This window comes from Gadus morhua, chromosome 20, assembly GCF_902167405.1.
Source record: "Gadus morhua chromosome 20, gadMor3.0, whole genome shotgun sequence".
In the NCBI taxonomy this organism is placed as follows: domain Eukaryota; kingdom Metazoa; phylum Chordata; class Actinopteri; order Gadiformes; family Gadidae; genus Gadus; species Gadus morhua.
The window spans coordinates 10,945,574-10,957,843 of record NC_044067.1 but is presented as its reverse complement, the minus strand read 5'-3'; the positions used below and the strand labels follow the sequence as shown (position 1 = coordinate 10,957,843).

The following is a 12,270-nucleotide window of genomic DNA, read 5'->3' as shown; positions in this document are numbered from 1 at the left end:
TAAAGAAATAGAGAGAGGGGTGAATGGATAGTAGACGGACAGACAGAACGACAGTGAGACAGACAGACAGAACGACAGACAGACGGACGGACGGACGGACGGACGGACGGACGGACGGACGGACGGACGGACAGACAGACAGACAGACAGACAGACAGACAGACAGGCAGACACAGAGAGAAAGAGACACAGATGGACAGAGAGAGAGAGAGAGAGAGAGAGAGAGAGAGAGAGAGAGAGAGAGAGAGAGAGAGAGAGAGAGAGAGAGAGAGAGAGACACAGATAGACATAAAGACAGACAGACGGACAGACGGACAGACAGAGCAATAGATAGAAGGTTCCCCTTGCATGGAGCCAATTTCACATTTTCTAAAAAAATATCATTGAAAACAGTGAGAAAAGCTGATTTTAGTGAAAAATCGGCCACAAAAAAGATTTCCAAGCAAGATAAAGGTCCATTCAGTATGATGATTGACACTCCAGTGCCAGAGCATAGTCACCCTACATGTATGGCTCCTAATTATTTTCACCTATTCTTCATTATCAATCGAACCAGTCTATAGCTCAATGCGATGATTCATATGAGAATTCTGAATAATGAAGTAATCTCCCTTTCTACAGCATTTGCTGTCACAGATGTTCAGGGAAGTATAGGTTTAAGATTATGAATATATTATGTATATATATTTTATTACATCGATTGTAGATTGTAGATGATGCAGGCAGCTGGTAAGTTTTGAAACATGGTACATGTTTGATTATGCGTTCCATGAGTTCTACTTTCTTTTCACTGGTAATATACGATCTATATCACCAGTGAAAAAAATGCATCTGGATCATGGATGCACAGTAAGTACTGGTCAAAGTGGCAGGTCAAAATCATCGCCCAGTCAGTTCAATGACCCTGGCTCGCCAAGATGGTTCACCGCATGTTCTGTCATTACCTGGCCAAAAATTGTGTTAATGTCCCCTAAAAGGGCCACAAACTGCCATATAACAGCCCTGTAATGTTGTAAGGGGCAGAAAGCGAATGTGTTGTTGGACGCCTGCGTGTTGTGAGAGCAACAACCCCTGAAGTTTAGTGTCGTACCTCCATGTTTGTGATTCTCTGCGAATACACCAGCCTAAAATCCATATGTGTTTTCTCGTTAGAAATTCATATAGCATTAATATTCATTACGCCGCTGATCAAAGTGAATTTAGATTGCGAGGATTCTGAAGGTCTTCGGCCGACTGCTCTGTCTACCCAGATATATGTTTAAGCTCTAATATCTAGTATTGGCTGTAACACCCGTGTCTGGCTACACTTCATGCGCTAAATGCTTGGCTAATATCGCAGAGTATAAGAGGTTGTGCTCATGTCGACAAACCTGAATGAGAATGAGTTGAGCATTACTGGGGTTTGGATAATTTTCAACTGGCCTCGTTGTTTACAAAAAATACAGTACAAATATTGGTAGCCTGTTCCAGTGGAACAAAGATCTTGTGATATGTGTGTCTGCAGAAGTCCCAGATCATGGGACTCTGGATGCCTTCAACCACGATACCACAATTTCGGCTGTTCCTATTGGTAGTAATGGGGACTATTTTTTACCTCAGGCCTTCATATTTGATCCAGCGTTGTTATTCAAAACCGTTTTGCGAGAAGAATACATGAGCTGAATACAGAAATAACAAATACCAAATAAAGAACAACTCATGACACAATCATAAGGGTGACATGAGACGTGCCGGTTCTACTTCAACTCCCATTTTTACTACAACGCCACTTGCCTAAGTGGCGTCTGAGGACCCAATAAACTCATACAAATGCTGACACTTATTGCAGCTGACATTTAAAACCAAGCTTGCAAATTGCAAGCTCTAAATGGGGTTCTGCCACACAGCAGGAAGTATTGTTTGTTGTGATTGAGCTCACATCGTATGTGTGTGGGCCTTTATAAATTGATCATATGATCATAGTTTGACCTTTTTCAGCGTTTTTGTTCCCTATCGACAGAGGAAATAGCTGTTTAGCGCTCAGAAGATAAAAAAAACTCAGTTAACACGGAACAACAAAGATGTAAGATGCCGGTAAGTCGTGTCCTGTTTCTCCACGGATGTGATAAGATGGGAATTGGATAACTTAGGCGAGGAATCATCTGACATTCGTTGCTACACGGTAATCAAGTTCTTAGGTTACGCGAACTCTACAGCAAGGCTTGGGTCTCTAATTGAATAAAAAGCTGAAAGATAAAGACCAAGATCGTATCCATCCTGTGTTAGAGCAACCAAAACTATTCGGTAAAAGCAACAAGACATACAAAGTGGTTTTAATATAGATCCACAACTTTTCCAAAGCAGAAGAGAGTGGTTCAGAATAATAATGGCATTATTATAAGGCGGATACACATTTGCTATAGTGCAAATACCTTTTACACACAAAAAAACAGATAACAATTTTATGTTCATGCACGCTTATTGTTCATAAAATAAGTGTGCATTTTCTGCGATCAATATGTATGCTTGCATATTTTTCAATGCAGCGAAAAATCTAGTGACATTTTCTTCGTGATTTGTGGCTCTTAAATATTCAGCTTAGCTCCAGGAAATACGTCAAAACATTGGTCTGTTTTCCGCTTACTTATAATACATATTACAGTAAAAAGACACTTCAGGTATATGACGAGTCGTTCACACGTTTCGTTCTGTTAGACTCCATGCTGCTGCTATTTCTGTCATGACCAACCACGCTACCTTTGACAAGGAAACCATTGAAAGAGAATCCTGTCCGTGTGTGTGTGTGCGGGTGCCATTGTGTGCCCATGCGGCTGCCTGTGCAAATGCGTTAGTGTTTGTGAAGGTTCAAGAATGTGAGAGTGTGTGTGCACCGAGGTCCCAGGCGAGGATCTATCCAAAACAGTTGTATTTGTACAGGGATTAGACAAAGCACATTTTGGTCTCAAAGGCCAGAAGGTTTATATTCTCACTGCCAACACATATCACTGCCCTGTCCTAAGCTTTCCTGCCAACGCAAACATTTTGATGCCCCCAGGGTGCTGCTGGGGAGTATCCTAATCTACATTATCTCTTTGCTCCGGGGCGCAGTGTGTGTGTGTGTGTGTGTGTGTGTGTGTGTGTGTGTGTGGGGGGGGGGGGGGGGGGGGGGGAATGGTGGTGGGGGGAAGAGGTGGGGGGGGGTTCATGCAGACCTCACAGTGATCCAGCCAACGATAAGCCTTTTATCACAATGTCCTCTCCAGCATTCAAAAGCTTATTTTCATGTGTGACTGATAAGGAGTGCCATTCTAATTAATAAATACCTGCAGTGTTCCCCCCTCTCTCTCTCTTTCTCCCTTTCACTCTCTCTCTCGCTGTCCCTCTATCTCTCACTGCTTCTCAGTCCCTCGCTCTCTCTCACTCTCAATCAATGCTTGTCTCTCTGTCTCTCCACATATCTACCCCTTCTTCCATCTCCCTCTCACTCTCAATCACTGCCTCTCTCTCTCTCTCTCTCTCTCTCTCTCTCTCTCTCTCTCTCTCTCTCTCTCTCTCTCTCTCTCTCTCTCTCTCTCTCCTGCTCTCAAAATAAATCGCGGTGACATTTTGTCCTCCTCGCCCGCACCCTCCCCTCTCCTTTGGCTTAATTGATCTCATCAGTCTTGGAGGGTCGTGAGAGGCAGGCGGAGGCAAACGACTGTTACTTTCACGCGAGCCAAATTCCAAAGTTCTCCCTTAAACTTCCTTCATTTATCTCCTGGGTTGAATCCATCAGTCTGCGGTCTGAATTACTCCTGTGGAAGCACTCCCATTGGCGTGGGGGCAAATAGAGACGCGGTCACCCGACCATTGTCTTCTTTTCACCCTCCCAAGGTCGGTGGCCCCCATCCAGCCTCCGCTGCACATAAGGGAACCCTCGCAATCTGCCACATGTCTGATCCTCTCCCTCAAAGCGGGCATTTACCTTTCATAGTATTTGGAATGGACTGCTCGCTTTGTGTTCCTGAAGGGACGTTTTGATGTGCACGTTTGTGTGTGTGCGTTCATTTGTGCATGTGTGTGTGTGTGTGTGTGTGTGTGTGTGTGTCTTAGTGTGTGTGTGTGAGTGTGTGTGTGTGTCTTAGTGTGTGTGTGTGTGTGTGTGTGTGTGTGTGTGTGTATGTGTGTGTCTGTGTGTGTGTGTGTGTGTGTGTGTGTGTGTGTGTGTGTGTGTGTATGTGTGTGTCTGTGTGTGTGTGTGTGTGTGCATTTCAATGATAACGTGTATCGCCCGTCATGTGTTTTCTTTCGATCACATATCGACGCCCCACACTGTGTTAGTTTTAAGCCTCCTTTGACATTGTTAATGTTCCACCCTCCCTCCCAGAACAGACAAGGATCTGGAGCAACAAGCGCGGGCCGGGCCCGAGGGAGTCCTGTGTCACGGGTGGAGCCGTCTCGGTAAGCGTTTGTAATGAAGCCCCCCTGCTGTCTTCCGCCTACGGCGAAACCTTTAAAATTAATTTGCTCCATACACGGAAGGGAGTCTCCATTTGAAACGCATCCAGCGCTTGACCTCGTCAAAAAAAAGAAGTTGAAGTAAAGACTTTATCACACTAATGCTGTGGTCCGGAGGCCCCGGGGCCCCTGTGGAGTACCACGGGCCCGTACTCGGAAGAAATACAGAATGAGGCGGGCTTTCTCTCTGGGAGCCGTCTGCTGAGTCTGCGGGCGACATGAGCCCGAGCACCCGAAGATCCGAGATGCATACGCACCTGACTTTGGTTTATGGAGATCAGGGGCGTGACACTGGTCCTAGCCCATGATCTAGTGCCCTATTCAAAGTACGCGGATACGATAAATAATCCCGTCGCTAAAACTACTTAAACACTTAGCCTTTCCCTTTTTTTTTTTTTTAGGGTTGCGCCCCCGGTGAAGATCTTCACAGCTACCAGAATCCCCTCCCCTCGAACGAGGCTACCGAGGTATTGAGTGGGCAAACTTTGTACATTCTGTTCACAACACCATTGATTTATCACCTCACCAGGATCTAGTGGCTGAGTAAATGTTTATGCCAGTGGTGAGCATAGATCGACACCAGACTTGAGTCTCTTTCAAAGTGTTGGAGCCGGTAGTCCATGGGGAAATGAAAAGACGCGATTCTAGAGTCACACCCAAGGTTTATATCTAGAGAGATCAATCGAAGGTTTCAAATATCACGCCGGAGAAAAAATAACATAGAATCTTTTAATTGTGTAGATTAGCCAAACAAACCGTTTGAACCCTTGTATTAAACCACTCAATAATCGTCTATATCATGGATCATTAGGAATAACAACATTTCATATTGATCCTCATCAGTATTCATAATATTCTTACATTTATCCTGCAAGTAGATAACACCAATCATTTTTCCAGCATTAAAGCAGCAAAACAAGCTTATTTTGAGGGAAAGGCCAATCGCCCAACCCAAATCACAGAGGGCAAAAAGAAGGTCCTTCTTTCATTTTTTGGGTTGGACAAGGACACTTATTGCGGAGAGGATGTGGCTGCCATTATCTCTGTCACCTGACACACGGGGGGGGGGGGACACACAAAGCAGCCATGACAGATGCCACACTCACTTCTTTAGTTTCCCGATGGTAAATATGAGAGCCAGTCTTTGGCCGTGTCCTCTAGGAATATCTCGCCATTTCATCTCAGAGGAGAATGTCAATTCAGATCACTGGATACATTGACATGCAGCCAAATGGAATGACTGATTGCATCCTTTGATCCAGTCTCGTCTCGCAGTAAAAGCGGGCCACCGATATGGCAACCGCAGGGAGTAATGCGACTGTTAGATTTATGCTGTGTACCCATAGCCCTGTACTTTCAATGTGTCATGGGTATCTTTGTCTCGTACGTGTTTACGGTCAGGGCTGCCAAACAAACCCTGTGCTTCAAGCTACTCCCAGACACCGCGTGTGAGTCACAAAACAAAGGATCTGGAATGTCTTACAAGCTCACACATAGGTGGATAGAAGATTTCACAAGTTATGAATATCGTTTTTTGTTGCACGGCCTATTAAGTTGTTTTTAATGCCCAGCCATTTCTTTGTTTTTCTATTAACACCGGAGGGGGAAGCGAGGGCTTTAATTCTATGCATGGAATGATAATTCAAGTGCCTTTTGCGGTACACGATACACTTAATGTATCATCCCACTGATGCTACCTACCGTATCGAGAGAGGAGAGGAATGAACAAAGAGGAATGAGATCCTCAGACCGCTTATGGCTCACGGCATATCTCCACATAACCTCCACATTTACAGAAAGACGTCACGGCATCTGTCAGGGCAGAGTGATGCACCCTGGGACGTTAATATTGATAGGCGTGAAGAGGTCCGGAAAAAAAAAATATAACAAAGAGACAAAAGCTGTCAGAGAAACTGTACCATTGAGAGAGCTAAAGGATATCAAAGGGGGTATCTGTTTTTCTTTGAAGTATTGCCAAATAATCAAGAAAATATGCCTGGCAAAAAGAACGATAAATTGTACATTTCTTTGTATTTCTTATCCTCAATGGCGTGGCATCCATTGCTGTCCAGTCACACGTGAGCCCGTTGTGGTTGATTAAGTCAACATAATGAATCCATGGTACTGATTCCAAATATTTCCTTTCTTAGAACATGTGTTCTAAGCACCATGGAGGTAGAAGACTTGTGTAGTCCTTTTTCTACCCTCACATACCTGACCATAAATTAGTTAAATGTTAGTCAGTCCCTTTCATTGAAATGCTTACTTGTGTTTAACTAAATGTTTGTTTTTGTAGACAACAATGTCATTGCCATGAAAATTAGGTGTCTCTGGTTAACTACTATAGTTGCCACTGTCCGTGACATAGTTGAACTAGACGCAAATATTAGTCACTGTTTGCTACTTACACAGTTCATGAGAGACAGGGATAAATCCAGTAACATCTGTATAATGTTTGAGTATCATTTCACTTTTGTAAAGGCAACGTTTGTGACGAAGCACCACCATAAAGGAACAGTAATGGCAACATCATCTGCAACAAAGCTCTGGTCACTTCAGGCCAACACATGCTGTGACTATCCATTTGTGAGCAGCGCAAAAGATGGCTGAGCTGTCCATAGTGTGTTTGAATTCAGAGGGAGGGATGGTACACTACGACTGTGATCTAAACTGTAAGAATGGCACACACACTCATACAAACACACTCTCCAACACACGCTTGCACGCACGCACACACACACACACACACACACACACACACACACACACACACACACACACACACACACACACACACACACACACACACACACACACACACACACACACACACAGTGACTCACTGTGCTACCCTGGTGCGGCCGCCGTCCAAGCCCACTGCAGGCCGACGCAAAACAATTACTGTGTTGTCCAAATGGGGGATATTTGAATGCCACCACCCAAATTACAACGTTGGACACCAGAGCAGTAACTGACACCATTTTTGAAATTACACACAGCTGAAGAGAGGCTATTACCTAAAAAGTTGGCATAAAATGTGCAGTGAAACACATCAGATGCATCACAGAATTCCCTGCTACATAATTTTTTGGACTTTTTTCAATACGTTTCAACTACAAAGACATTGTATTACTTAGAACTGATGTGTTTTTTGTCGATAAATAGCAACCACCAGTGCCAGCTTCATGCACACGCGCAGACACACACACGCGCGCACACACACACACATACGCCGCACACACACACACACACACACACACACACACACACACACACACACACACACACACACACACACACACACACACACACACACACACACACACACACGAGCACTAGAATGCCAACAGTACTTTTACACTCAAAACACTAAACATGTGTGTGCTAAGCCCTATCCATAAGCCAACTTCACTGACATGCCGTGTGAATTCGCATGGCCCTTTCTCGTCCATTCACTACGCACTGCGCGTTTTGTCTGATTTAGGCGAGCCTGAGCGAATCATCTGTTTGCAACTAAATGTGATCTGGTATTTTACTCCGAAATTAGGCAATGGGATGCTGAGGTATTACCCTGAAAAATATACAGAACTGATATGTGTTTGCATTGTGGTCTCATTTCTCTGTTGGTGATCATCTCCTGAGCACTGGCAGCATATAACCACATATAGCTGAATTAAATGTAGGCTAGTACAATAATTTCAGTTTGCGAATATCAATTCAACAAAAACACATTTTCACATGCAATCATGCAGGTCAACGAAGTTGGCCGTGGAAATCATACAGAGTTACAACCAAATAGAGCTCAGGGGATAAATGGAAAAAAATGAACTATATTACTCACAATGACTGGCCGATAGCGCAGCCCTGTAGACGCCGAGGACGAGGAGGCAGATCGCGATAGAAAGAGAGGACATGTCCACCCTGCTCGCCACTGACGAGATCCCGGTCGCGATAGATCCTTAAGAGTCTATACTCTTGTGGATTTGGGGAAAAGAAAAAAAAACTAGTTTCCCCTCCAGCGCCGCCGTGTTATTCCACCTGGCTCGACCACACTCACCTCGACACGAGCATCGAGCGCAAACACTGGCAGCATGCACTCGGTGTAGGCTCTCTCCTTCGCCTCTCCTTCTCGGTCCCTCTCCTCCTGCTTTCACTCTATGTCGCTCTCTCTTTCACTCTCTCCCTCTACGTCTCCCTCCCTCTCTCTCTCTGTTTATCCGAATCTCTCTACCAATCGTACCCTTCACCTCGCTCTCTACAGTTCTCTCTCTCTTCTTCTCATTCACACATTTCGAAATTAAATTGCAAATCGCAAGCCACATTCACAACAGCTGCGGAGTTCTTTTTCTCCCAGCGCCGCTGGATAAGCGTACTCTCCGAGCGCTCTAGTGTCGATATTTCAGCACCGTGACAGCGGACAGCACCGCGGTCCGTGTTTACTACACCCGTACGTTCTAGCTTGTCGTTGGGCTTTCTCGGATATTTAAGCCCCCCTAATCAAACTTATTTTTGCCAATTTCTTTCCATTTGTCATGTCAGGGTACCCTAAATTCTAACATATTTGAAAGTTAGTCACTACATAAAGGTGATTTTCTAGTTTCCAGCCTCTTTGAAGTGTGTGTGTGTGTGTGTGTGTGTGTGTGTGTGTGTGTGTGTGTGTGTGTGTGTGTGTGTTTGTGTGTTTGTGTGTGTGTGTGTGCTTCTGTTCATCTGAGAGTGTGTGTGTGTCTGTGTGTGTGCAGGTGTGTGTACATAGTGTGTGTTTGTGTGTGTGTCTGTGTGTTATGTGCATCTAAGAGTGTGTCTCTGTGTGTGCAGGTGTGTGTGTGTGTATGTGTGTGTGAGTATACGTGAGCTTATGTTAAGGTGTGTAGATGTGTGTACCTGCATGTGTGTAAGTGTGTGTGGGTGTGTGTGTGTGTGTGTATGTGTGTGTGTGTGTGTGTGTATATGTATCCTTGTTTTCCCCAATGCAAATAGTCAACGAGATGTACACAGATCAGTATGTGCAACTTCTTGACGTACATTCACATGCATGTCTAACAACACGATCTCCCGCTGCACCTGGCGAGTCAATGCCTCTCAGAAGAGAAGGTATTGATTCAGTTTTCACTGTCCTAGATGGATTGTACTACTGCCTACATTAAACAGGAGATTGCCTCAAGGTCTACTACAACAAAAAGGGGGCCGAAGGAGATAACCCAGTAATGGAAAGTAAATAAACATTTACTTTCCATTATGAAGGTCATGCTCGCCCAAATTCAAAGCATATATCGCTTTAATCCCAATCTCAATTCCCATATCCCCAAACCAGCGTAGAGCATGCACCTTTGACTGACATCAGTTTGTATATGTGTTTTTTCAATTTGGAATTGTATTGATTTTTTGATGAGTTTTTTTTTGATTGAGAATCATCACCTGCATAACCCTCTCGTCCCCTTCATCTACCCCGCAGCCTGGCACTTCAATCAGTCAGCCAGGTGATTCCCTAATAGCATGGCTATATGCTGCGCTCATCCAACACCTATACGACCATACGGGACATCATATAATCCTTGGTTGCTGTCAGGTGTCAGGCCATAAAGTGCTGTTAAATCATGGCACCGTGTTTGACACCTATTTCACGGACAGACCTTATTGAGACGAGTGTGCCATAGTTGAAAAGGCTTGATGCAAATGGATATTTTGATAAATGATATACTATTAAAACAACTGCTAATGCTACGACTACTACAACTGCGACAACATCTTATACTTACTGGCTGCTGATACTACTACTTCTATTAAGACAACTACTGCTACTTATACTGACTGGTTTCTACTCCTACTACTACTACTACTACTCCTGCCAATAATAGGCTGCAACTACTACCACTACTACTACGACAACTACGACCACTACTGCCACTAATAGGCTACTACTACTATAACTAACTAGGTACTACTGCTAATACTAATAATTCTAACTAGCATTTACTAGTTACCAGCTACTACGACTAATGCTTAGTTACCACTAATACGGGCACTAATATGTACACTAATACTAACACGAATAATAAGCAGAGACTAATGTGGAAAATAATGACACATAATAACATATGTCGTTCTCTTAATGAGGTCATTATGAAGTGACCAACCGCGAGCATTACACTAAATGATTAATCAAAAATAATCCTTTATTTTTTTTATGGATCCAGGATGGGATACTTTTCAGGGCTCACAGAACAAACCGACGACCGGCGGCGTCGATGAACAAACAGCTCAACTTGAGACGACAACAAGAAGAACAACACCGGAGGCGCGAGCCGTCCAATCAGATGTCTCGGCGACGAGTGTGATATAATTTCATCGAGCTCGTCGTCGCCGTCGTCGGTAGCAACAACAGTCTCCTATTAATAAAGTCGTTTGTCATTCCGGGGCCCTCTCTGTTTTGGAAGTGCAGGCTCCATCTGCCCACGTGTAGGTGGTGATGTCTCTGTACCTGGTGGGAACATCTGCTCCCCCACCTGTCCTTGGGGGGGGGGGGGGGGGGGGTGCGCGGGTGGTGGGGGGTGTGGGTGGTGGGGTTCGGTCGGAGGGTGATGGAGGCTTTTCTTCTTTTTTTTTCCAAACACCAAACACCGTCCATAAGCTGAGTATGGAAAGCCAAGTGGAGTGACAGCCTGGCGTCCACGCAGGGCACAAAGTGCACTCATACAACTTCAAAGGGCTCTGCTACAGGGGCCGTACTGTCTTACTGGGGACTGAACGTGCTGAGGGGGTCGCATGTCGCACAGATCATGGCTGGAGCTCAATGATTGTGTTAGCTTATATCCTATTGTAAGTTTTTAGTGTATTCTTGGGAGACATAAACAAATGAACATCTAACAAGGTTTTGAGTTTGATAACATTAGCAAATGACTCGAGCCCTTGAGGGAACATGAAGTCAACTCAAAGCGAATATTGAACAAAAACTTATTGAGATTATTTGTTTATTAATAGGAGAGGGAACAACTGACTCGCGTTTGAATGACAACAGACTTAATACGTGTAATGTTAAACTTCAGTAATGGCTTCACTTGATGAAATGATAATGAAAATATAGACAGAAAAAAATTATTGGATTTTTTATGAGCGGAAAGATAAAGAGAAAAATTGCAGATAAAACAGAAACAAAACTGCTGAAATATTACTCTGTATCAATAATTGAGCATTTGTTGTTGTTTGATAATGGATTTTCCTCATGTTTCTAGGCGAGACTCTTCTCCAATCCTCTCAGTGGTGGATTACTTTACATATAGAGACTATGTTGCTATTTAAGACAAAGCCACATAAGTTGAATTCCTGAAAAAAAACCCGATTGATTATTCATGCCAGACCCCCTGCCACACACACCATACAGACAGACGGCCCCACACACAGACAGACCCACACAAACTGACACAGACTCAAACAACCAAACTGACACACACACACACACATACACACACGTGCCACACACACGCACACGCACACACACACACACACACACACACACACACACACACACACAGACAGACAGACAGACAGACAGACAGACAGACAGACAGACAGACAGACAGACAGACAGACAGACACACACACACACACACACAAACCAATAAACACACCACGTGAAACATGCGGTGCACACGGTTTAAAACACAAAACGGACATGGCAGGAGCTCCTCGGTGGAACAGGCAATGAAGCCATTTCATTTGTCAATTATACTTTAAACTGATGTTTCAGTGAAGACAGGAGAGACGGTTACCATGGTTTAATCACACCGGTTTTGT

General features: G+C 44.2%; 1 protein-coding gene across 1 annotated transcript in view; it reads right to left on the bottom strand.

Moving 5' to 3' along the window:
- The window catches only part of LOC115533583 (contactin-associated protein-like 5), a 71,596-nt gene extending 62,747 nt beyond the window's left edge, over positions 1-8,849 (bottom strand). Inside the window, exon 1 of the mRNA XM_030344145.1 lies at positions 8,318-8,849. Within this exon, the coding sequence (XP_030200005.1) occupies positions 8,318-8,390 (73 nt within the window). The 5' untranslated portion in view covers positions 8,391-8,849. The remainder of the gene's footprint in view (positions 1-8,317) is intronic.
- Positions 8,850-12,270: the final 3,421 nt, after the last annotated feature.